Genomic DNA, 26,314 nt, shown 5'->3' with positions numbered 1-26,314 from the left:
GACGCGTGTTGGACGCGTGTGGAAGGTTGGAAGTCATGATGCTTTTTGGGAAGTGGGTCGCGTGTAATGGGGAGTTACTGCGCACGATGGGACAGTTATGAAAAGTGAAGTGACGGTTCCGAAGAAAGAGGAAAACTGATGTAACTGACGCGTCACGTGGGGCAGTTAGGAATTTGAAAGGGTTTTGAAATAAAAGGGAGCGCGAAAGGCCTCGCCACCATAGGAGCCAAACGCCATCGCCTGACAAGTAATACCAGCATTAAAGTTTAGTCACTCGCCAGGGACTTTGTCAGCCGACGCTTGGGAGATCAGTACCTGATCAATGCTTGCCACCTTTCTCGCCGGCGAACGATCGCTCACTTACTCCAACCAGTCGCCAGTACGGAACGGTCGTTCTCGTCGCTTGTGGACTTGTGGACTTGTGGACTTGACCGGTTTGGGTTGCTCGCCAAAACCAAAAAATGCTTGTTCCCTTTAGCTTACGCCATGTTGGCGACGTAGTTTACTTCTTTTTCTCAAGCCATGTTGACAGCTTAGATCCCAGTGTACCGTAGGCACTTAAAAGACACGCTTAGCTCTCATACTTCGAGCTCGGTGTCTTGTGGACTAGTGAACTGGGCGAGCCCCTAGAGGGGCAACGCCCAGTGTGTAGCCCGCCCCAAGGCGAGGGCCTGGCCTTAAGTTGGGCCTCAGCTTCGGAGGCCCAATTGGCCCACAGCACGTGGTCGTGGGTTCGATCCCCACAGACGGCGCCAAATGTTCTAGGAATGAACATTGATGATAGGTATAGTACCTAGAGTGTGGAGAATTGTGCTAGAGAGAGAATGAGAATGAGAGAGAGAATGCTGAATTTCATGCGTAATTTCATAAAATGAGCCAAAAAGTCCCTTACAATTGGTAACTACCTCCTATTTATAGAGTTTGGATACTACCTATTGGGCCAATTGGGCCTCCGAAGCTGAGGCCCAACTTAAGGCCAGGCCCTCGCCTTGGGGCGGGCTACACACTGGGCGTTGCCTCTCTAGGGGCTCGCTCAGTTCAACACTCTTGTGTTTTGATTAACTGCTTAGCTCAAAATAAACACTAGGATTCAGAACGAAAGAGCTAAAGACTTAAATATTGAATATCTCGTGTAATTATGCGATGTGAATCACTTGAGTAGTCTTGAAACTTTTCTCAAGTACCCTTTGGCTTTGTTTGGTTGGGTGGAAGGAAAGGGGGAAGGAAAGAAAACACGGAATCTAAATTCATTCATCGGTTTTCGTGTTTTCTTTCCTTCCCCCTTTCCTTCCACCCAACTAAACATAGCTATATAGTCCCTTTTCAAAATATGATTGTTGGCGATTAGAGTTAGATTTTTCTCTTCTTTTTCAAGCTTCAAACAGCCTCTGGTCTATGATGCTCATTAAATGCATATGACCATATGACCGTTTGTTATATCATGAGATATTCATATGCAACTTTATTTTGACTTGTGGAAAGTGATGCGCGAAGCTTCCTATTTTCATCCAACATTAAGTTTAAAAGGACAAAAGTCACTTTTAAGACTCATGCAATAGAGGTCACCAACAGTCTCTGACTTGCACTAATCTAGATCTTATATGTTGTACTTGATAGACAAAAGCCCCGTTTGGAAGAGCTTATCTGATAGCATAAGCTTTTATATCAGTGTTTGAGAGAGCTTATGCAAACATCTTATGGCAGGCCATAAGCTGTTTTGAGCTTATTTTCATAAGCTACTCAGGATAGCTTATGAAAAAGAGTTTATGCTTATATATAGCTTATTTTCGATTTATTTTAATAAAAAATTTAAAATAATTTATAAATAAGCGCTTATGTCATAGGTGCTTATGACTATAAGCGCTTAATTAAGCTGTGTTTCCAAACAGGGCCAAAGTAGGTTTTGAACAAAGTAATCTTCTGAGTTGAACGACGTCTATGGTTGATCTTGGATAATAGGCTCTTCGTCCAACATAACGTTGAAAAGGATAAAGCCATTTTTCATACTCTTACGATAGAGGTCACTATCGGTCTCTCACTTGTACTATGCCTAGATCTTATGTTATACTTGGTAGATTGAAGAATACATTGGACAAAGTATTCCTACAAATATAATACTCATAAAACTCAAAACTTGACCATTGTTTCCAATACAACAGAGATAGACCATAAGACTAAGCATGTTGCATAGATCCATTCCACCACCACGGGTTGACATGAACAACAAGTATGATGCCCAACTCCTTCACACTCCAAGTATGATGCCCAAAAGCTGCTACTAGCTGCTAATAGTAAAAAAATTCAGCAATCTCAATCCACTTTCATTTCTAATCAAATTGATCATGATTACACATGTTTATTAGTTGTCGGAAGTTTGGAATGAAGTCAAAGCAGATTATTCCCAATTTCACAGAAGTGTGGAATGTTTTGCAACTACATATTCTGATTTTAATTAGTCTCTCCTTGCAAATTCATGTGCATCAAACCCTGCTTTCCTTTGTTTTAAATAGTAGTTCTTGCTACATAAAGCTTGGAAAGAAATAAGTCAAGTGCCCACTTCAACTAAGGCGAATAGAGAATATACTTATCAAAGCACAGCACTAATAAGAAGCCATTAGGTCCCTTTAAATTCATGACTATTTTTCTTTTGGAATGATACATCATAGAATTGCTCATACTCTTTTTTTTTTTTCTCTATCGGAAAATAAAATTGCTCATAATCTAAAATAAACAACTTAATTTTTTTTTTCCTTAAAAATTTGGGTGGGTTCGGCTTCAGTTACCACCACAAGTCAGGACATGCCTCTAGGACCATAGATTGATTACTAAGGTACTTACAAATTACACACTAACACATCCTCATATCGGCAACATGTTGAACACACAACATTTTGAGTGGAACTGCTTCGCCCTTACCAACACCCTTGATTGCCATCAGTAAGCACAATAGCAGTTGCCTCCATAGGATTTAACCCATATTATTTATTCATAATGATCATGATATATAGATTTCTAACAGGGAATTCCTAGCCTGGTTGTGTTGATTTATTGTTCCATCTCCTTTCTTATAAGAAAAGAATAAAAGAAAGATTCAAAGTTGCTTCTTTCCTCGTTTAGGCATAGATGTAAGAGCTAAGAGGAAGCAATAAGGTGACAAACTTCTCATCTATATGTCAAATAAAGAATATCAAAACTAAAAAGCTTGGAATTTTCACCTTTTCCGACTTATACAACACTTTTTTCCGCGTCTCTTCCTCTACCTTCATCACATCCCATTCATTCATGTTTTATGCAGTTCTTGTATGCAGACAAAGTGTTTGTCATAATGGGAGCTCACAAAAGCATCCATGCTGGCAAAGGTTCATATCTTCCCTCCATTATAAATAATAAAACTAAACCTTCAATTTATCTAAATAGATGTGATTTTATTTTTTTCCATTAAGACTTGGTTGACTTCAAATATCATTACCAGTTATTAACTCTCAATTTTGTGCATGGCAGCAAAGCTTGACATTGGAGTTAATTTCATTCACAATCTCTGTAGTTCTTATGTGCTCTCTCCTCCCAGGTTTCTTACTATTCCTTGCTGATATTTGATAATGTTTTGGTTGAGTTTCTCTCTGATGATGTTTTTCATGAACTCCAACAGGCTATCTAGTAGTAATCCATTTTCTCTGGCTGCTGGCAGGTACAGCATTTTTTTTGTTTGGTTTGGTTTCTAGTGACATCAAATTGGGTTCTTGTACAGAAATGTTGACATGTAAATGAATAATAAAGTACTTACTTATTTCAATTTTGTTCATTGCAGCTTTTGCTTTAAGCATCCTGAGTTATTTAGTAAAAGTGATCTGTTTGATGTATCATGGCACAAGGGGCTGCATGATTCAAATCTCTTGATCTCTTACAGGTACCCTAGACCTCTATGTCTTGGCCAGAAGTGTCTTATCCTTCAGGTTTGTGTTACATTTTGGCTCAAACTTCTTTGTAAAATTCATATTACAAAGGGTGATAGTATAAGCATGGTAATGAAATTATATTCTCCCTTCACAGCATTCAGCTTCACCTGAGATTAGGATCCATGGAATTCCCATGAACAATTTCTCCCATTCTACAAGTCGAGGTGTCAGGTTGTCAAAATTATCAATCGGAATGGATATAAATGAGCCGTCAACCTCTAATTGGAGCAGCATAACTGGTGTATATTTTAAGGTTGGTGGAGTTAATGTTGGTTTCATTGATTCCTACCATGCATATCATTGTGCATATGAATTCAAGCTCCACTACCTTCCTCTAATAATAGAAGTTATTGTTCATCTTTGTTGTGTTGAGATATAATTACTCAGTTCGTTGACACAATCAATTATGCAGCATTTTCATTTTAGAAATGATGGTGGCCGCTCTATAAGCAGAGATCTAGATGGTTTTCCAGTGACATCCAGGTTGATGAAATTAATTAAGTCCTGAGATAGATAATAACCTGTTTGAATAATTGTTACTAATCATGTTCTTTGAATTTTCTATGTAGTGGAGATTCATTTGACAACATGTTAGTGATTAATCAAGAATCTCGATTTGAAGATGCAAACGATCATGGATTTAGTCACGTAAGTAATCTTACTTGGTAACAAATCACCATTATATAAGTCATATTATGTTTTATTAACTTCAAGTTAGTGTATATTCAGTTCAGTGTACAAATGCAACAAGGGATTCCACTTGGACCAAACTTGCTAACCTTCAACCGGTTTAAGTTTTTTGCTTCAAAAGGAGTCAAACTTGGACCAGCACTTTTCACCTCCTGGTGAGTTTAGTTATACTTTCCATTAAGAAACAAAAGGGTAAGAAATGGATGCAATTGAGTGAACTATATATACTACCACTTTCCCTATCTACTTTAGAAACAGCTAATCCATTTTCCCCCTTTTATTACATGTACTATATCAGTTTTTGAATCTTATCTTGCAGGTTGAGTGGTGGCTCAATTGTAGGACCCATTGCTCCACATCAAGCATTTGCCATCGGCGGTCCGAGTAGTGTGCGAGGCTATGGTGAAGGTGCAGTTGGTTCTGGACAATCATGTTTGGTGTCTAAAAGTGAATTAGCAGTTCCATTGGTATAATGTTCATTACTTTTCAAGTGTTACAGAGAATGTTATACCAATTGTTTGTCCTACTTTCTTTTCATTTTTGTTCTCTTAGCTGTGAAAATTATACATACACTTTTACCAAGATTCTAACTCATTGGTAATTACCTTCCAGATTGCTTAATGTCAAAACTTGTCTCCTGATCACTTTAGCAAGGTTATATCAGTTTCATAATCTAGGGAAAAGCTAGCAAACTTTGATAAAATATCTTTGCCCCAAGTACACAACACAATATCTAATGCTCTAAATGAAATTCCAAGTACTTAGATCTTTATGGCTATTGACCTATGATACTGATAAAAAATCCCCATATGTATATATCCACTATTACTCATTTCATAACCATATTTAATATTGTCATTTCTACTAATCATTGATGCTGATCACTTTTCTTACACTGTTTGCAGAACAAGAAGCTGACAGGTGTTATTTTTTTGGACTGTGGATCTGACTTGAGAAGTAGTCATAAGGTTCCTGGTGAGTTTCATTCCTTAGTAATCAAGTTACAATTAAGTTTATTAGCTAAGACCATTATATAAGTACTTATATCTTAATAAGAAGTGTGTAAATTAATTCTATCTTTTTTTGCCCCTTCACCTGTGATTTGCTCTAACATTTTTAATCATCATATGAGAATTGCAGGAAATCCAGGACTGAGGCAGGGTAAACCAGGATCCGGGTATGGAATCGGATATGGAGTTCGCTTCAAAACTAATTCGTGTCAAATAAACGTTGATTATGCCATCAATGCCTTTCACCAAAGAACTGTCTATTTTGGAATTAGCAATCTGGTTTTATGAACACTGACTTGGCCTAACTTTGCCAAAATATGCAGGCTCTTCTTCGTTCTTTACAAAAGCATGATGTATAATTGTATATATACTCTCATTATTTGCAAAACATTGTTGTTAATGTGAATTTTGAGAAAATTTCTCGAACGAAATGTTCAAGAATTTGGTTAAGTCCAAAAACATGCTGAAGAGAATTTAGCCATAGTAGCTAAAAGAGCTCATTTTAACTAAAAAGTTGAGGTTCTAGCCAAAAGTTGGTGAAAGTTGACTACTTCTAGATTTCTACAAAATCTTCAAACTTATATACATTTGTGCAACACATTTATCATTTTAATTGATCAAACCTGACACTTAAAAATATCAATAAAGAACCCAAAATGATTTGAATCTAATCTTATATTCCTCACGAATTCATTTGTTTAAAAAAAAAATTAGAGTAAAAACAAACAGGCAAGCTCAATGAAATATGTTTGTGGAAATCGTTTTAAAGTGTCATTTAAATTGATTTTAAAGTTTTTTTCTGTTGTATGCATTTATTAAGAAGTGCAAGTTGATAAATATGACTAATAATAAAATCCAAAAACAAAACTTATGGGAATTATGGGCAAAACAATGAAAATTCAAACGTTAACCCAGGAAACAACAATTGTGACGATATACCAACAAGTACAACTACTAATTTAGATTTTAGATGTTGTTGGGTGGGATGAGTACTTTGCCTACTCCAACATCTCATAGAATGTTGCATGCTAAACTGCCAAGAAAGAGGAGAGTGAATTCCTTGAAAAACATTTTGATCTGTAACCACGTTTGCTAAAAACCCATGAGTCATGGTTTGGGTATGATGCAGTGGTGCTGGTGTACTAACCCAAGCCCAATTGTCTTCATCATTGGGTAATTGGGTCCAGTTGTCTCACAAACTAGTTGTATCACATCACAGTAAAAGAACTTGTATTTGATTTAAAAAAAACTTGTATTTTTGTACTGGGTGGGTCCCTTTAGAATTTGGATTGTTAGAACTAGGGTAGGGATGGCAACGGGTAGGATCGGGCACGGGTTTTACAACTACCAAACCCAAACCCAAATCCCAGAACCCAAACCCAAACCCAAACACAAACCTTATGGGCGATAAAATGAAATTCATACCCAAATCCATTGGGTTTCGGATTTACCCCAAACCCAAACCCAAACTCATTAGTTACGTAGCAACTCAATCCAGAACTTACTTTCATATAAAAAAAAAAGTGAAATTCATAGAAAGAAAAAAAAAACAAATACTATTCATCATCCTCATCCATCACAAAAGTGAGACAACAATAGTTTAGAGTTTACTTTCTCAAACATACAAAAGTACAATTAATCATCAAACACTAAGAACAAAGTTTATAAATATATATATGTATGAGAGTTTTTTTTGTAATTTTATGTTTCGGGTATCTTTGGGTTCGGGTTTGGGCGGGTATGGACACGGATTTAACTAATACCAAACCCAAACCCATAAATGGCTACAGTAACGGGCAAAACCCAAACTCAAATCCAGTCAACTCGGATTTTGCCCGTCAAATCGGATCGGGTTCGGGCGGGTACCCATGGGTTTGGGCAAAATTACCATCCCTAAGTTAGAACTTAGAAACATAGAGAGAGGAAGAAAAAGTTTCAAAAAAGTGCCAAAGCCGGGAATCAAACCCGAGTATGTACCGTGGCAAGGTACTATTCTACCACTAGACCACTGGTGCTTATGTGATTATTATTGAACATAAACTTATATATTTATGTTATTTAAGGGTCTATACTTAGAAACTCAAACTACAATACCTAATATACCCCATAATATTTCTCTATGATTTCTAGCTATTTCTATAACATCATATTATGTATTACATCTATCATTTATTTTCTTCTTTTCCTTTCTCACTTTACTAATTTTAGGCATATGTATCAAATATTATATGCTAGAAGAAAGAAATAAAAAGAGAAAGAAGGTGTGTCTATTGCCGCCAACATTATTTTAATAAAAAATAGCTGAATTTTCATTTCAGTGGTCATGAAATCTTGAGAACAACCTTTCTCAAGTAGAGGCAAAACTGATAAAAATACATATTATACATTCTCAGTAAATGCATTTGTTTCTCTATTAACATGATAAATTTCGATACAATTCACCTTTGCTCTGAAAATATCAATATGGTTGGTGTTTATCAATCTAATCGGCATATTTGATCTCTTGTTTACCCGTTCTATAGCAAAAGATGATGCGCTCTTAATCAGTGACATATCTATGTTAGGAAGCATGAGGGCAAATGTCCTCACTTAGTTATGAAAATAATCATTAGAAAAAAATTGAAGTAGTAAAAGTATATGGTTTTAGATGACCTCTTTGGTAAAAAAAATGCTCTCACTTGTGTTCTACATTGCTAAATGTCATCACTTGTGTTTTTGGTAAAAAATGTCATCTCTTCTAATAGTATATATATGTTTTTTTTATTACAAATTTAGATGTATATAATGCCCCCACAATATTAAATTTCTGCATCCGTCCCCCACCACATTTTAAAATCGGAACTATTTGCAAAATGAGAAAACATGCTCAATGAGACTTCAGCTTCATATGCCCATAAATGGCCAATGGTTTTTACTTTTTAATAGCACTCTGCACTCCTACTACCTTCCGTCATAATTTCTCAAAACACCACCCACCCCACTGTCGCCCGGGTTACCTCTAGAGGATCAATTCACGTTAAATTTCAACTTGTCCTCTTTAGGAGGACTCCACTGCGTGAATCATGTTTTAACCAGAAAGCATCAAACAGTTTAATAGCTTCCATAATCAATAAAAACTTTTTCATGCGCATTCAGGGCATGATGCTATTACGCAAGAAGCTAATTGCAATCTGGGTCTCCATACCAAATTGGCATGAAAAAAAAAGTACCCTTGATTAAATATCAAGTTATTCCAGGCCACCCAAAAAGACCTACACATATGACATCCCAAATTATTCTAAGGAGAATCAAAGTTCTTCTCCCAGCCGCAGCTCCTCAAGGAATTTGAACATATCCAGGATATGTCTTACTTTCTCAAAATTTAGCTCAACAAGCACAAAGAACAAGCTCCTCCCCCATCCTCCAAAGATAAGCCTCTGAAGCAACATATGGCTTAACTAAGAATGATGATCCCATTCTATCTCACAAAGCCTTAAATTAAGATTTACAGGCTTAAAGATCGATCTATATATCTCATAGTCGAGACAATACATATCTAAACGGTTTTACTGCAATTACTCCTCTCAACTGTGAGTCCATAGATCACTCTTCTTACTCAATTGTTTTATCATTTGTCTTTGATTTTGTAACTATACGTTGATGTAACAACAGAAGATAGAACAAAATTAAATCATAGAAACTTCATATCATGGAAACGGTACATAATATAATTGCATAGCGTAGAGTTAAAGGCAATTTTACAATTATAAAAAAATAATAAGGACACGAATATATATACATTAAGTGACCTAATTCGATCCATTGCAACCAGCAGGAAGATGCATTTAAAATTTAACCAAAAATATAAAAGTTGCAAAACATTCACCTAATTAATCAAAAACTTATGGCAGAATTGAACCCTAGATAGTACAAGATATTTTTCCCTAGAAAACGTATATACTGAGTACCTTAACATCAGAAACCCAAGCAACCCACCTTATTCTTTTCCTTGAAGAAGATAGAAACCTTGCTTCTCAATGCTTCCCAATTTCCAAGCCACCGCTCTATACAATTGCATGCGATAAGAATATAGGCCTAATTAAAATAAACTAAGCCAAACACGCTTATATACAATTATACATAACTTGATTTAGGTAGGTAGAAAAATATACTTTTCCTCGTGCAATGGATGATTTAAAGTCTAAGCTCCAAATCTAGTTCATCCTCTTCACTATTGTTTTCCATCTTGTCTTTATCTTCATGTACACATAGTGGATTATTAGTGTACATGCTCAAACCCTTTGTCCTCCAATCTTGTCCAAACAAGAGGTGACGATTTTCCACACCCAAAACCTCATTAGGTCTTGTACCACAAGCGTGTGAAGGAAAGTATAATTGATGATAATTGATCAAAGCATCTACTTCACGATCTGGAATAGTGGCGGGGAAGTAATTATGATGGCTTGGATAATTAATAGCTGAGTAGAACCCTAGATAGTTGTGATCACCTTCAATATTCTTGCTTGAACTAGGAGGAGGAAAAGTAGTGGCTTTGTTCTTGTTGTTGGCTCTATCTTTTCTGTGAATGTTCATGTGGCCTCCCAAAGCTTGTGCGGTGGTGAAGCCCCTCTTGCAAAAGACACACTCATAGGATCTTCCGGTTCCCACGCCATCGTTGCGATCGAGTTCTTCGCTTGAGCTCTTTGAATCTTCTTGGTAGCTGAAATCCATGGTCGTAATAGAGTTAATTAACACAAGGATGTTGTTGAGGATCTAGCTATCTTTATGAATTAAGTTTGAGAGAGGGGAATTGAAGTGTATTATAGAAATGAGAAAGTGGAGATGGTTTGAGGAAGAGACAAATGAAGGACATAGGCATTACCTAAAGATGATGGTCAAGTGAATGCGGTGGAAAGTGGAAAAGTCTTAGAAGTTTGCTTTGAGATGTATTCTGTTAGCCGGCTGTGGATTTATAAGGGAATTTGTTGAATTTTTTAATCTCAATTAATACAATATGTAATGATTTATTTGTTTGTCCCCATTTGGAGTCTTGTGCTTTTCATCTAGCAAATTGAGCACCTTCTTTAATTGCAAAAACGCCTTCAATTATCATCTCAAAACTAAGAAAAATGTTTAATACATTCTTTAATTTGTGGTTATGTCGCAAAAGAAGTGGGTTGATGAGATCGCTATACAATCGTAATATCTGCACGAGTGCACAAACCCCATTGCGCTATAGATAGCAATTTAAAACTTGGCATGTTAAGTCACTTGAGAAGAAGCTTCATCTAAAGGTCAAGGATATGAGAATTGGATTAATTATTTTATCATCTACATAAGAGTGTTATACATGCCAAAATTTTTTGTCTTTCTAACACTTGTTTCATTGCCAATGCTTAATTAGAGAAAAACATTGTCAGAACTCTTTCTTATAGTTATTTGGCAGTCAGTGTTTTGGTCTTTATAATTCCTATGTAACTCATTATATATTTTAGGAAGTCATTAGTTTTTTTTTTCATTTGTTTAGAACTGAGAAATAAGGTGCCGGTCTCTTCTAAGTCTAAGTTTAATTGATTTTTAACTCAATTTTTGACTGGTGCAATTGTTCTTGGATTGTATCACAAAAGTTTGATAGAAATATGACCAAAGTAGGCAATATTATGGTGGATAAAAAATTGGTTCACCCATAAACTATATGTATTTATACAATTAACTTTTAGTTCTTCGTGAACCATGATTTTTCTTAATCCAAGCTATCCTACATTTTAATATTTTATTTTGGGAGTCCATTTGGATTATAGTTTGTACTTATTTAAAGTACTGGTGTTTATTATATTTTGCTCAAAAGAATTGGTCCTTATAGGTATGAGTTACTGAAATGGGTAGTTCTATCGTGTACTATATTAAACATGGTTCACTCATTAATTATTTTCTTACGACTAACCTTCCATGTTACATGTTATTTATAATATTCACATTATGTTCTTAAACTAATTTGCAAAGAAGCAATTTTAACTTGTAAAACATGTTTTAATTTTATTAGTCCATGATAAAGAAAACATACTAATATATATTGATTTTTCAGGCCGACCAAAATCCAAATGAATGAAACTATAAGAACTAAGGTTTAATATGTTTTGCATATTATCCGGGGCTTTACGTGTGTTTTGGGCTTGTAGTTCGGTTTTGTTGATATCTTTGGTCGATGTTTTGCGTTAATTTGTGTTCCTCCAATGATATATAAGATGGTGAGGTTTCGTTTTTGTTGGGTTTACGAGGCTTCCTCTCGCTGCATTTAGGTCCCCGATAGATATCGCCTCTCGTTGGCCGTTTAATGCTTGATTAGGGGTTAGGCTTATGGTTGTGGCTCTAAGTTAGTGTGTTGCATTGTAATGTTTTATGGTACGAGCTCATTTTTAGGTTTGCTTTGTAGCATTTGGGGGACTTTTGCTCACATTCTTATGTGATATTTGTACTATCAATCATTATCTATCAATTAATACTTTTATTTTCAAAAAAACAACGGTTTATATGTTTTTGGTTCCTAAAATAGTGAATTATTTGTTTTGATCCCTAAAAAATTAAATATACTCCCAAATTTTGGAAACACACAAGTTTGAGTCTTTGAGTGGGACTAAACCTAAAATTTGAGGAGGAAAGAAGTAGTCTTTAAAAATAAGTTTTTCTTTACGTATTGGTCATCTCCGTGACCAAAACGTGGACATTTCCATGAATTGTGGATTTATTTCGTGGAAAAGAAATTGAGCGATCAAAACTTATAACTAACAATTTTATAAGGGCAAAAATATAATTAACCCAGAGTTATTCTTAAAAAAAGAAAATAAAACATTAGAAAAAACTATGTAAAGATGACTAGTTGTTTTAGTTCAACCAAAAATCTTTATTTGGACTTACCAACTTAATTTTTTAATGGTTTAGTGGAACGACCAACTCTTTCAAAACTAAAGTTATTTGATTATACCAACTTCTAGTAAATATTTGAATTGCATCTTCTGTCCTCTTTGCATCTCATCTTCTCTTGGTGGATGTCCTATTCATTAATGTGCAGTGGTCTTGGTTTTTCACTCAGCTCTTCCCTCACATGGTAAAAATCATTATTGATCTCCATGTATTAAACAATTTTTTTAGCATAGGTTTGTGTTGGAAACGTATAAGGGGTTTGAGTGTACCATTGTACTCCAATTAAAATAGTTTTATTGCTTATAAAATAATTTAAAAAATGGACCGAATTGAAAGGAATATATATCTAACTATTTGATTAATGATGCTTTGATTCCATGACATTTAGGTAAATGCTTAAGAATAGGGTTATACTTCTAACAATGATCTCTTTTAGATTGTAATTTGTTTTTTTATACTTAGTTTGACTGCTTACATAAGCAAAGTAAGATTGTTGTTAAATATTTTATTAAAAAATATAACTGAAGTCAGTAATTTACATGATAATTATTGAAGGGTCGACCCTTCAATTTTGAACAAAGCAAATGTATCAATCAAATTTTCACAGCCCCAACATGCTCCCAAAGGATTACTAGCAAAGTCACCTCATACAAGCTGTAAAAATTGAACTCTGGTAACCTTCTTTTTACATGTCCAATGTTGTTAATTTCTTCTTTTTTTCAGTTTTAATTGCCTCTTGAGGGGTCAATTAATTACTACACTGTCGAAAATGATACCACATGGCTGGTTTTTTATCCTAGGTGTGACACAGCATGACTCTGCTCATTGAGATGACACTTAGTTTACTTTGATAACTATGACCCTGTGATAAAACAGATTCTTCTGAAGCCACAGGAAATTGCATGCTATTGGAAGAGTTTTCACCCTGTATTTGCTTGGAAACATGCACGAACCTTCCTGCAAATGGAAGAGGACATGACATTTGTAGCTTGTACTTGTCTTTAATGTAATTAGTGGCAGAACATCGATCGTATCATTATTATGTCATCACAATTAACATCATTGATCAACGGGGAATAAAAGCGCCCACAAGCTAAGCTATATGTGGTTCCTCTCATATAATGTCTGCCTTCAGTGTTTTTGCCAGCAATGATTTTCAATTGATTAGCTAACAGTAATTCAGGATTTTAAAAATAATAAAACAAGGGCTAGCAAAGATATTCTGCGTTTAAACAATTTGTAATCACATTAACAAGTACTCATTTAATTTGTACACGTCAATGCAATGTATGAGTGCGTAGAATTAAATTTCGTTCTTTACCATCGGTTCATTCAACCACGTCAAATAAAAAATAAGCCACACTTACAGCAGGGTCGATACCGGTGCCACTATTTAACGGTGATTAATGGTGATTACAACAGATTCTAAAATCATTGGCAAAATTAGCGTCATTGACGCCATTGAGATTTGTCAATTTGAACGTGATTTTAGTGTTGTTGTGATAAAATAGTATGAACGTTAGTGTTTGCCGCGGCCAACGCTAGCAGTCTAATAGTAATTTTGTCTATACAAATGACGTTAATAATTATAATTTAGTTTGGGTCATGGTAACCAAAGTGTTGCGTCAACTTAGAATCAGATGAACCGCCACTAAACGTAGCGTCGACCGATGTGAATGACCTAATTAAGTTTCAGTATTGAAACTTTTTAATATTAGTCTGGATGTTGATTCTAAGAAAACACTAAATCGATCATAGTGTCAGTTTTTTTTCTTATTAATTACGTTGACTTACAGCTAACGCTAATTTGTGTTTCTCTTATAGTGAAGTAGGATGATAGATTTGTTATAACCAAGAACTAGCAAAGGTAATGCTAAGCTACCGAAGACAAAAATTGAAAGAAGATAGAAATTGGTAAGCAAAAATTCTCATTCTATGCATGATTTCTTTATTCACTTTCCTAGAGTTTACTCACTTGGCCCATTCCTTGTATTAAAGAGAATACACTTTGCAACATCAAAAGAATCTTAACTTCGGTTTATCCATTTAACGTGATCTTCAAGCCTCGAATAATTAGTCTCATGGTTGTCGGCTAAGCGATACCTTAGAAAAAATTCGTAAATTAAAACAAAAATGAAAACAAACTAATAAACTCGAATGTAATCTTTCATCCATTTGGGCTGTGAAAACTGTTGGCCCAATACCTGAGATACTATCAACTCCTTCCTCTATCAGATGAGAAAATGGGTCCTGGAGCGGTAACGTGGCCCAAATGCTTCACCAGGTGCAGCCGTATATAAAAATCATGTCGCATAGAAGTAGTGTCCATTTGTTGTCATGATGTGGGATAAATATTTTTCCAGAGGTTAATTACAACCCCAATTTTAATACTAGTGTGGTTGGTTTAAATGGTATTTCATGGAACTAAATTCCTAAAGTCCAGAGTTTAAATTCTATCGGTACATGAATTTCAGAACCCCAATTTTATTTTAAGGAATTATTTTCTATTTATTGGAGTATCCTCTCTTTATTTCTATATTTCAACTTGATCACTTGTGATATATTATTAGTTGATTAGCATTATATATGCTAATTAACGGAGATAAACTTACATGACCAACTAGGCTTATAGAATGTCCCTGAATGATAGCTCAAGTGATAAGAGCTAGGAAACATGTGGGCTGGGTGGAGGAGGTCCAGTGATCAATCCCTGAAGGGTGTAATTTATTTTTCTGATGTACCAAAAAAACTAGCTAACCTTATAGAATTAGGGGAATCAGGATCAACTGAAAACGTAACCTTATTTTCTTTATTCATTTGCAGATACTATCTTGTGTGATAACCATTTTCTCACAACCATCCTTATTTTCTTGAACAATTACAAACATATGGAAATCAGTACTTGCATTTAGTCCATTGGGATCAATAACTGAGGTTCATTCATACATTTCTTTTGCGATGTACAATATGCTTGCTCTTAAAAGTGTTTTAGTGTAATTTTATTTCTCTGCAAATAAAAAAATATGGCTATTTAAACCATAGCTTGTTTGATATCATTGAGATACATTTGTATTGATATAATGCTATCTAAGCCATAACTTCTTCGAATTTGTTTGAGATTGAGATATGGTGCTTTCTTATGATGAGCGCATTATATTATGATATACTAAAACTGTGTATATTACCTTTGTCTTATCTGATTGAATGTCAGTGTAAAATTTGATGATAAATTACATCATTTGCTAACTGGTTGGGGTCAGGGTCGGGGTTTCTAAGTTAGTAGTCTCGTGTAGGTCAAGGAATACCCCTAATATATACGCCTATAAACTCCAAGATATGGGTAATGTTTGTCCTAGATGAGAGCGACCAATTTCGAGTCCATCAAGTAGGTAGCAAATGGTCGTAACTCATCAACAATTATGCATTACACCCAATATTAGCTCCAGACAAGGCCGATCGGTGCTGACTTTCAGCAAAAAACTTTTCCAATGCCATATATAGTGTCGGCTTAGGCCGTGCTAGTTAGAGTCGACATATATATATATATATATATAACAGGGCTAATTATGATGAATTTGTGACGGCTCATAATCTGCTAAATCTAGTGTTGCAACTATGACCAACTCTAAATCCCTAGTTTCAGTTTATTTAATGCTAATCGCACTACCGACGCTAAGCCGACTCTAAGTCTAAATTGGCTTTAGAGTAAGCTTTTGAGACAAAAACTTATGCTAATAAGTGCTTTTCTTTTGTATGATTCATTACCCTAGAGACAAAGGTAGTTTTTTTTTTCCTTGTTTAGGGAAAGGTGGGGGTGTCATGGATGGCGAAGTAGTTTGGGTGAAGGAAAAGTAAATTGAGGATTGAATGAATGGTAGAGGATAGTGACGTCCGCCGACTAGCTTGCTTTATCCCATTCTTCCTTCTTTCACTAAAACTGCACTTTAGCAGCATTTGTTGTACACATAGATGTCCATCTTCCTCACCTTCATTCCTCATTCATATACTTTCAGTGACATCATTGCACTATGTACCCTTTCACTTGAATATTTCTTCAAAGTTAATTAAGGCTCTTCCCTTACGGTGCTCTCAAGTTATTTTCAATCTTCTCCTTACATGAATGAAATGCAATTTAACTTAATTTAATCTTTCATGATACTCACACAAACAAATAGTGCAAATACCAAATAGACACAATCATCACTTCAACTCTCATCTCTTCTTTCTCATTTAATTTTGAGTATCTATTAGATGTTTGCACTAGCTATATGAATAATATCTAGCTATATCATTATTCTTAATCTTCCGATGCTGAATTCCACTAACCAATCAAGAGAGGGGTGAGTATAAAAAAAAGGCATTACTTGTTTTGATTAGTACTTTCAAAAACTACGAGTTTCTGGTTTGGGAAAGGTCATCATGGAATGGAGCCACATCACATAGGGAACATGCAATACAACTCTTGGAGACCAAAATTATTACCACTTTGAATGAATCGGACAAGAAGGAGAGTTTGTATTTCCATCTTTCCATCTATGAAGCTAAACTATACTAGGTAGCAACACATTTATCTCTCTCGTTTTGCTTTCTCTGTCCTCTTTGTTCTGTGTAACAGTTCCATCTGAAAAAGACATCAAATTCATAACATGTTGAATGTCCCTGACAATGACATCATTTCTAGGTCATCATTTTTATTCACCATACAAAGACAAGCAGATACAAATTTTCTCAACACCTATCCAACACATAATTTAGTAGTGGTTAACATGAATTTTTTTCATAACATTAGTTAAAATGCGTGTGAAATTAACTATATCATGAATTTCATTTTTAATTTAGTGAGTTTCACATGAATTTCAACTAATAAAAAGATAATTAATTATTGAAAATAGTCGAATAATTCAAATAGGTGATAGGATGTGTTTAGTTTCTAAGCGATTTGTTAATATTATTATATCTATTTTTTATTTAAAATAAAGCATATTTTTCATGTACTTAAAATTGACATAATTTAATTTTATATTTTCAATTTGATTGAAGACTAAACTAAATATTAAGGTGTTGGCTTCGGTGGTACAGTTAAAAACTGTCTCATGGTGGTGCAGTTGAAAAATAGCCATTGGATAAAATAATATAAAATTGAATGGTTGAGATTAATTTTAGTAGAAGTCTGAATTTACTAAAATATCCTTACCATCATCAACAAGCAACAACCCATCCTTTTTCTTCTGGGTTTTTTCTCTCTCTCCCTCCCTACCTTGCGTTCCTCTCTCTTTCTTTTCTGTGTTTGATCTTTCTCACCAAATATTTCACTTCAACCCTAATAACACTCAAACTGAATATCAAATCAAAATAAAAATTGAGGAAAAAACTTAGACTTTACTGATAAATTTCTTTTTTTGGGTCCATAATTATCATCCATTTCCGGCGGCACCTTCGCCGGCACTGCCCCACCACTTCTCCGATGGCGAACCCTGCTCCTCGGCTCTTCCTTCTCTCCCTCCCATCCCCCTCCACTGTTTCCCTTTTTCCCCTCACCTCCATACCCAACACCGTGCTAAGCAACTGAATCATGTGCACATGCAATTATTCCTATGTCAACCCAAAGCCACCAGCAATTCGTAAACAATATTTAATAAGAAATCACAAAATTAAGAATTGAAAGAACCCATGAATTTATGTTTTTAAGAGAAGACAGAGAAGGAGAGAACCAGATCTGTTGCTTCTTTTCCCTCCTAAACATGGAGTGATGATGCATAATGCACTTGAAAGAGAAAAAATGGTGGAAAAATAGATTCTCGATGGAGAAAGTGAAAGGGAGATGGAGAGGGGGCGAATTTTAGGCAGTTGTGTACTTATGTATTTAGTTTTTTTTTTTCTTTCTGATGAAGGGATAGACAAGGAAATAATGAGGGAAGATGAGGATATTTCCGACTTTTACCTTGAAAACAGTAAATGTATCACGGTGGTACACTTCTCAACTAACCCACGGAAGACTTCGTCCTAAATTAATGCATTTCCAAGAATGCATTGCTCTGACTATCCCTGATATTCAAAGTGATGTTGGATTTCCAAGAAAGAACATGACAGAAACACCCTATGGAACGTAAAGGCACGAGTATCGTAAGGAATATTTTACCTGAGTCACATGTTTAGCTATGGAGACAGGCACAATAAATTTGAGCCTTATGGGAAATTCATATATATACTCAATGAAAATTGATTTATAAACGTACGCATAGAACATTCGTTAGACAATTAGAAAAAAAAAAACTATTTCAATGGAATATACTATATCTTAATCTTTGTACGCATGAGTATTATTACTTGTACCCGATATCCATACATCAGTCAAACTATCACTGCTCATTGGCTCTAAGACACATCAAGACTCGAGCTGAGATAGCTAGCGAGACCTAAAGCAAAATTTTACTGCCAATTCAAGAGACCTATCAGCAGCATTATGAAAAATTGTCAACACACTTTCTTTTTGTGACTTTTCTATTAGAAAATTTATTTATTAGAGTAAAAAATACACAACCTTAGTAGTATCATATCCATGTGCATATGCCAAAACTCATCAATATGTGTATAAATTTAAGAAAATAACTGTTATGAGCCACTCGGCGCGGCCTAGGACCCTGAATTGGTAGTCCTGACCAAGGCTCGAGACGCCGACCCTCAACACTCACTCAACCTAACTCCTCGCCGCTTTAGGAACGCTGGACGAGCGTCCACAACCGGTCGGCCGCATCACGATGAAGAGACGACTGACCTCAGGGAAGTCAGAAGGCTTTCGACGTCATGAGAGGGACCTACTGCAACCACTCTCAACCAAAGTACCTGCAACGTCGCAGATTGACCCGCATCAAGCACTAAGCCCGTCAGAATTGACTCGTTCCCCCCATCGTAAGATCTCCGCCCTAAGGCAGGTGATCCAACAGTTTGATAAGCCTCCAGACCCTTGCCTTCTGCAAGGCCCAAGGCTTCTGCCACCACTATAAATGCCAGGCTCCACCAAACCTCAAGGTAAGTTCTCACGTTTCCATTTTACTTCTCATTATGCTGCTTTTTTCCTTTACTAGCTTAAGCATCAGAGTCCCTACAAGTACCTCCGGTGCTATCGTCTGGACTTACTCCACATCCGGTTGACCACCCATCCAAGGTCCACCGTTCCCTCGTTGTTCCCTTCCCTCTTCCCTTGAAGTTTATGGGACAGACTCTCTCCATCTATCAGTTGAATATCTTAATAAATTAAAGAAAACTTACGCAAATCTAAAAAATTGCTTTACATGCAAGTACTGACAAAAGTAAGTCTAACTCAACCTCATTCCAATTGAACTTGAGGAGAGTGTTAAAACTAAAAGCTCTAATTATATTATATCATTGCCCATTCCTACTATCCAATGTTGGACTCTTTAGTTTTGATTAAAGTACAAAGAAGTCCCACATGGATGTGATCAACATCAAAACTATAGTTTACAAGTGTGAATGTTGAAAGTCCAATTTTTGTAGGTTTTTTTACTAAATCAACAGCTCACTCATAGCAAATCACTCTCCTAAACTTGAAGAATCATTTAATTTTTGGGCCAATGAGAATCATATTCAGACAAAAGAATTGAAGCACAAACCCGCATCAATACGACATTTGAGTTTCCGTTTGAGTACTGACCTGACAGAGCAAGTCCAACATGACAAGCCCAATTGGACTTGAGAGGAAGTGATAAAAGTTAGAAGAAGTCCCACGAGAGTGTGATCAAGAACAAATCTATAGTTTATAAGTTGAAGTGTTGGAGTCAAACTGCATTAAGACTTTTGGATTAGATCAAACACTGCTCCCACTTCCATACCTCATCACTCTAGTGCCAATCAAGGCAACAAGCATCACTCAATGGCCAACAAGTTTTAACAATCTCACTAGAGTAATTTTCGACCCATGCATCCACTTAAGCCAACAAGTTTTAACTATCCAATGTTGGAGGTTTTCCTTTTGATTAAAGTTCAAAGAAGTCTCACATGGGTGACATCAATAGAAAAACTATAGTTTATAAATGTGAGTGTTGGAAGTCTAGTTCCCTTAAGATTTTGGACTACACACTACACTCACTTCCATAACTCATCACTCTCCTAGCCTTGAAGAACAATTTTGAGTCTGTGCGTTGCTCAACCCAACAAGTGGTATCAAAGCCCAAATGACTCAACGGCTCACGATCCCAAAACCAAAAAGAGATTAGCCCGAAAGAACAATGTCAGAAGAAAAAAAAGACGAAAAAAAGGGGATTTGACCTTAATAAAAAAAACTATCAACTATGATCAATGTTTTAGGCATTTGATGACTCAAGTTCAGATAGGAGTACAAGTCTACACCGACAAGACATATGAGTTTCCGCTTGAGTATAAGACCAGATAAAATAAGTCGGACAAGACAAGTCTGTTGAACTTGAGGCAGAGACGCAGAGTGATAAAAGTTAAAAAAAGTCTCACGTACGTGAGATCAAAAGCAAAGCTGTGAGTGTTTTGGAGTCCAATTGCGTTAAGATTTTTGGACCAGTTCACATACTACACCTACTTCCATAACTCATACATAACTCATCACTCTCTGGTGCCAATTAGGCCAACCAGCACACATTCAATGGACAACAAGTTTTAACTCGCACGCCACTCAGGCAATTAAATAAGTTTTAACAATCTCACCTGACGATTACACTGAGTTGGATTTCTTGGCACCTTGGATCAATCAATATTCAATTCATTGGACAGAATCAAGCAACAAGATAGAGGCATCCAACTTTTACACCAAATTACAAATTAAATTCATACAATTAAAGACCAGGTCCTTGAAATGCAGAATTAATAATATATGTATAAAATATAAAACAACTACATTAATGCAAGAAGTTAAAACAATTATGAAGTTGTAGACTTGCAGTGCTGCCATGTATTTATTTGATAAATGCACCTGGCCAGATATATAGCTAGAACCTAGAAGTATCCCAGTCGAAGCTCCAAATCTAACGTCTCCTCTTGCTGTTTAGGCAACCCTAATCCTAACTCCAATGTAATGTTTTGCTCATCATTCTTGTGCTCCTCCTCTTCCTCTTCATTGCCTTTCATTTCCTCAACATCAAAACCACTCCTTTTGTTGTTACTTACTGTAATTTCCTCGCTTTGAGAACTCAAAAGGGGAAAGTGATGAGATACCTTATCTTCACTAGTAGAACCTGGTGGGGAGGGTACTGGAGAAGATAAAGAAAAATCACAAGGGATATAAATTGGAGAAGGTTGTGCATAATTCAACACCTCATCAGAGAAGTTAGGAGGAGGTGAAAGAAGATTTGTTGGATTAGAGTCATTGATAGGGTTAGTTTTAGGGCACTCAGAAACCGATGAAGGTAAGGATGATGCTCTCAATCTTGCCTTTTCTCTCCTATGAATATTCATATGTCCACCCAAAGCTTGAGCAGACTTGAACTCTTTCTTGCAAAAGCTACAAGCATAGGTTCTTGATGGCCATGCCCAGGCATTTCTGTCCAGATAGTTTTCTTCCATTCCATGAAGCGTCTGAGTGCAAACCTGTTTTTACCTGTAAAGAGAAGCAAAAAAGGACCATATATGACTAAAAAAGTGAAATAATAAAAAATTTGACTTAGTCAAAGATTATGTAAAAATAATGACACCGGATTTACACCACATCTTTCCAGTTAGAGAGATATAAGAATAAAAGCTACCAGATCCATATAAGAATAAAAGATGAAAAAAATGAAATTTAATTACAAGATCAGATGAGAGATATCATACGAAAAAAAAAAGAAGTGAAATGTGATTGAACTAAAAAAAAAAAAAAATTGATAAGCAAGGCGTGTGGGTCTCTTACAAGTTACAAGAGAATTTCAGATCGAGTTGAGGGAGAGAGAGAAACTGATCCAAGAATAGCTTCATTTCATGTTGAGGTTTAACAATGTGTACTCTAAAGCAGAAAGTGAATATCTCAGCAGGTGTACTTCATCTGCCACTTTCTGCAGCTACTGTATTTGGATATTGCTTAGCAAATCAAATGAAGAAACTGTGTCAAAAGTGGTCTTTCCCTTTTGCCTGATCCTGGAAACCTATATATATGGCATATGGCAGCTACCAGCTATATAATGCTGATTGATACTACTATTACACTCAAGTAGTGACTTTGGACAGAATTCGAGTATTTGACTTCAAATTAAAAAGAGATGAGAGTAATGCAACTCATAGACTTGGACACACGTCAACTCACACTCACATCCTTAATTAATTAACTATCAAACCAACTTAATAAATACTTAAATAGCAAAGCATCTCTTTCACACAGTTAGAGCAACTCCAATGCCTTGGGCTCTTATCTGAGCTCTTATACACTATTCAGCACTATTCAGCACTATTCATTTGCCACGTCAGACTTAAGAGCCTGCTAAGAGCCTGAAGCAGATTTTGCTCCAATGCATGAGCTCTTAAATTACTATTACAAGGGTCCCACCCTGTCCCACCATACAACATTAAATAATGATATTTATTTTCACCTAATTTAGATTTAAAATTTAATAGTATATCAATACTTCAACTAGAAATTAATTTAATTATTACTTATACTAATTTAATTTAAAATTAATTTTACTAAAAAATTTAAAAAATAAATTTTAAATTTGAACATGTTAACTTAAAAATTTTAAAAAAAGTACATTGTATTGAATTATAGAAATAAAAGAGAGCCAAACTTGAGAGAGAGAGCCTCATTAAAACCTTACTAGGAAAAGCCCAATTGGGATACAAGCCTAGTGAAGGAAAAAGAGTACAACAATCCCTAAGAGAGACCTTAATACATTACATTAACAAAATAAATACGAAAGGAAATGACGGCGTAGGTCGAAACACCTGTGAAGGTTGGTTTCCTTGTTGTAACACCGGCGGAGGTTGAGAACTTTCATTGGTGGGAAGTGTTTGATCGTCCAACAATTCATAGTATTGTTGATAATGATGGTGATCCATTTTGAATTTTGTTTGAATCTTTGGACAAGAGAGAACTTGTGGGAGTAAAAATTGATGTGTAAAATGATGAAGTGCACACTATATATAATGTATAAAAGCTGAAAATGTGAGAGAAACGGTCTGATAACCGGCCAAACCGGTCAGACAACCTAAAACGGTAAAAAAACCGGCTCCAGCCGGTCAAAACCGGTCTGAAACCGGTCCACAACGGGAGGGTGACCTGCCCAACCGGTCACCCTATATATAAACCCATTTCAGCCCCAATTCCTAACCCTAGCCGTTTCTCCCCCTCGAAACCCTCTTCTTCTTCTTCTCCCCTCTTTTCTTCTTCTTCTTCTCCCCTCTTCTCTTCTTCTCCCCTGCCTCCTCGAAACCCTCTTCTCTTCTTCTCCCCTCTTCTCTTCTTCTTCTTCTCCCCTCTTCTCCCCTGCCTCCTCGAAACCCTCTTCTCTTCTTCTTCTTCTTCTCCCCTCTTCTCTTCTTCTCCCCTCTTCTCTTCTCTGTTTCTACCTGCAACCTCACTGCAACCTCACCACCACTGAAACCCAACCCACCGAAACCCAACCCACCTCACCGCCTCAAACACCCACCACCACAGCCAAAATCCACCTCATCGCCCCCAAATCGACTGACCACCACCCAAATCGGAGCCACCAGATCAGATCAGGGGAAAGGAAGCCCCTTTTTCGCACATGCAAGTCTCCAGATCATATCCCTTTCAAGCAGATCGGACATGCAAGGCTCAGAGATTTTTTTTTTCTATGTAAATATCAGTTGCAGTGTAAAAGTTTGATTTTTTATCATTCAGTTTGATTTTGGTTGTAAAGTTTGGATTTTTTTTTTAAAAAAAATTGATTTTGGTTATGTTCTTGTGTAGTTTATTTCAAATCTGTTGTTCTTCTTCTTCCCTTCTACCGTTTCTTCCCTCTGAAAGTAGTTGATGAGGAGCATGTGAGAGAAGATAATAATTTTTTAATGTAAGAGCCCACAAAGCAAAAGCTCTTGCAGAAGAGCCTCTGCACTGTAGCTAAGAGCTTGAAGGCTCTCTCCAACGCACAGAAAAAATAAGAGCCGGCTCTTAAGCCCTCCAGCTGGGCTAAGAGCCCAGCGTTGGAGATGCTCTTATGATCACAATCCTTTTGGTTAGGCTTTGTTTAAATAATAATAAAAAACATTTGACCAAAAATTATGTTATTTAAAAACTAATTAAAATTGTATTTAAATAATATAAAGAATTATTTTTCTGTAATAATATTATTCAAATATTAATTACAAAAGTGTTAATTGTGCAATGTGTGTACCTCTCAGTAGGAATTTTTTTTTTATCATGACCCTCGTGCCATATGCATCATACTAACCACGAGTCAATGCCTGCATATTAATAACTAGCGAAACCTCGTGCGCAAATCTAAGCAGCATGTTCACCATCAACTTTACTAATGGGTGAAGCTTGTGTTCGAACAACATTAAAATTCGTCAATAGCTTCCACGAATCTCTTGCGCATGTCAAAATGTTACTGGCAACAAACGTTCTGACCACCTTTTTTCTTTTATTTTTTTAAGAAAAAAATATTTTTAACTTCTATAATGTTTCGAGGCCCATTTTGGTGGGCAAACCAACACTATAAATTTTTTTCTTTTCGCAATAGTTCAAAGTAGCATAGGCAGTAAAAATGTTTCATAAATTTTACACAACAGTTTTCGATGATCTCATTTTCTGGCGTTACCTATGCTCTTTGGTAATAGGTTTTTATACTCTATGGTAACAATGTGAGAAAATGTAAACTATTGTGTGAAAAAAACAACAATTATCACATAATAATTGTTCCCTATTATTATATACGAAACACACTTATTAAGTGTTGTTAAAAAACTTGTTGCCTTAAATGAGCTCTCTATAGCAGCAATCACCAACTGATCCTATGCATTTTTAAGCAACATTTTTACGTGTTGCTTAAACCAGTGTTACCAAAAGTATAAAATGTTGTAGCACAATTAAAAATATTTTTTAATTCTTTTTCATTTTTTATTTTACGGTGTGTCAACCTGTCTTTAAGTGAGGTGGGTTAGGTATCCCAGCCCACAAGTCCATGCCTGGATATGTGTACAGGTCAGCAGGAAAATAATTGCTACAACGCTTGTGCCATATGCGCCATACTACTCCTTCTGGTGGGTTAACTCGTTCTGCCCAGTTAAGGACACCTAACCCACTCTTTCTGGTGGGTCAACTCGCTACCTAATTCCTGGCTTCCCGCTTAAGTGTCCTTAGGCTCACTTAAACAACCCCTTAGTTTCTTCAATTTTAAGTTTTCTTGGTCGTTTACGCGAGCTCAAGCTCGATAAACAAGTTACACTATAGAGAACTCGTTATTTCAACACTAATTCTTCCCGGCTTGAATTAAGCGATCTTCAAGCTAAATCTAAGTAAAAATTTCATTTCTTGTTTTCCATGGCTTGGATTAAGTGATCTTCATGCTAAATTTTCAATTTGGCTCACATGCTCTTGGCTTAAGCCATGCTTAAGTGAAATCCTCCATTTGAACTTCTTTGAAACCTTCATAACTCGCTTAAGTAAGGAATTTCTCGCTTAAGCAAGACCTTCTATACGCACACCAAAATTATGGATTAGACATTCAATTAATATAAAATCTATATTAAATCTAGGTATTTACTAAACAACTCAATTGAATGAACAATTGAAGCACACAAATCAAACAATTGCCCAAAATGATAGTTTAATACATA

At 35.9% G+C, this 26,314-nt stretch overlaps 3 protein-coding genes across 4 annotated transcripts; 1 reads left to right on the top strand and 2 right to left on the bottom strand.

Moving 5' to 3' along the window:
• Positions 1-3,185: 3,185 nt before the first annotated feature.
• On the top strand, positions 3,186-6,193 carry LOC130718432 (outer envelope protein 39, chloroplastic-like). Of its 2 annotated transcripts, none has more exons than XM_057569022.1 (11): positions 3,186-3,359; positions 3,502-3,568; positions 3,650-3,688; positions 3,908-3,953; positions 4,051-4,209; positions 4,369-4,439; positions 4,526-4,604; positions 4,686-4,801; positions 4,966-5,113; positions 5,552-5,621; positions 5,787-6,193. In XM_057569022.1, exons 1-11 carry the CDS (start codon positions 3,290-3,292, stop codon positions 5,942-5,944), a joined length of 1,023 nt encoding a protein of 340 aa, XP_057425005.1. In that variant the 5' UTR covers positions 3,186-3,289; the 3' UTR covers positions 5,945-6,193. The 2 variants fall into 2 exon arrangements, with proteins under 2 accessions (XP_057425005.1, XP_057425004.1); XM_057569021.1 differs by having other exon boundaries at positions 3,189-3,359; positions 3,809-3,953; positions 5,787-6,191.
• Positions 6,194-9,455: 3,262 nt separating this feature from the next.
• LOC130718311 (transcriptional regulator SUPERMAN-like) lies at positions 9,456-10,586 on the bottom strand. The gene is made up of 2 exons (XM_057568884.1): positions 9,808-10,586; positions 9,456-9,699 (listed from the first exon to the last, which is right to left on the bottom strand). The coding sequence occupies exon 1, from the start codon at positions 10,364-10,366 to the stop codon at positions 9,830-9,832; it is 537 nt and encodes a 178-aa protein (XP_057424867.1). The 5' UTR covers positions 10,367-10,586; the 3' UTR covers positions 9,456-9,699; positions 9,808-9,829.
• A 10,665-nt stretch (positions 10,587-21,251) lies between these two features.
• On the bottom strand, positions 21,252-22,678 carry LOC130720657 (transcriptional regulator SUPERMAN-like). Its single transcript, XM_057571335.1, has 2 exons — positions 22,431-22,678; positions 21,252-22,139 (listed from the first exon to the last, which is right to left on the bottom strand). The coding sequence occupies exon 2, from the start codon at positions 22,103-22,105 to the stop codon at positions 21,539-21,541; it is 567 nt and encodes a 188-aa protein (XP_057427318.1). The 5' UTR covers positions 22,106-22,139; positions 22,431-22,678; the 3' UTR covers positions 21,252-21,538.
• Between the last annotated feature and the right edge of the window lie 3,636 nt (positions 22,679-26,314).

Source organism: Lotus japonicus, chromosome 5 (genome assembly GCF_012489685.1).
Source record: "Lotus japonicus ecotype B-129 chromosome 5, LjGifu_v1.2".
Lineage (NCBI taxonomy): Eukaryota > Viridiplantae > Streptophyta > Magnoliopsida > Fabales > Fabaceae > Lotus > Lotus japonicus.
Note: the sequence above shows the minus strand (reverse complement) of the source record. Positions and strands in the feature narration are given on the sequence as shown.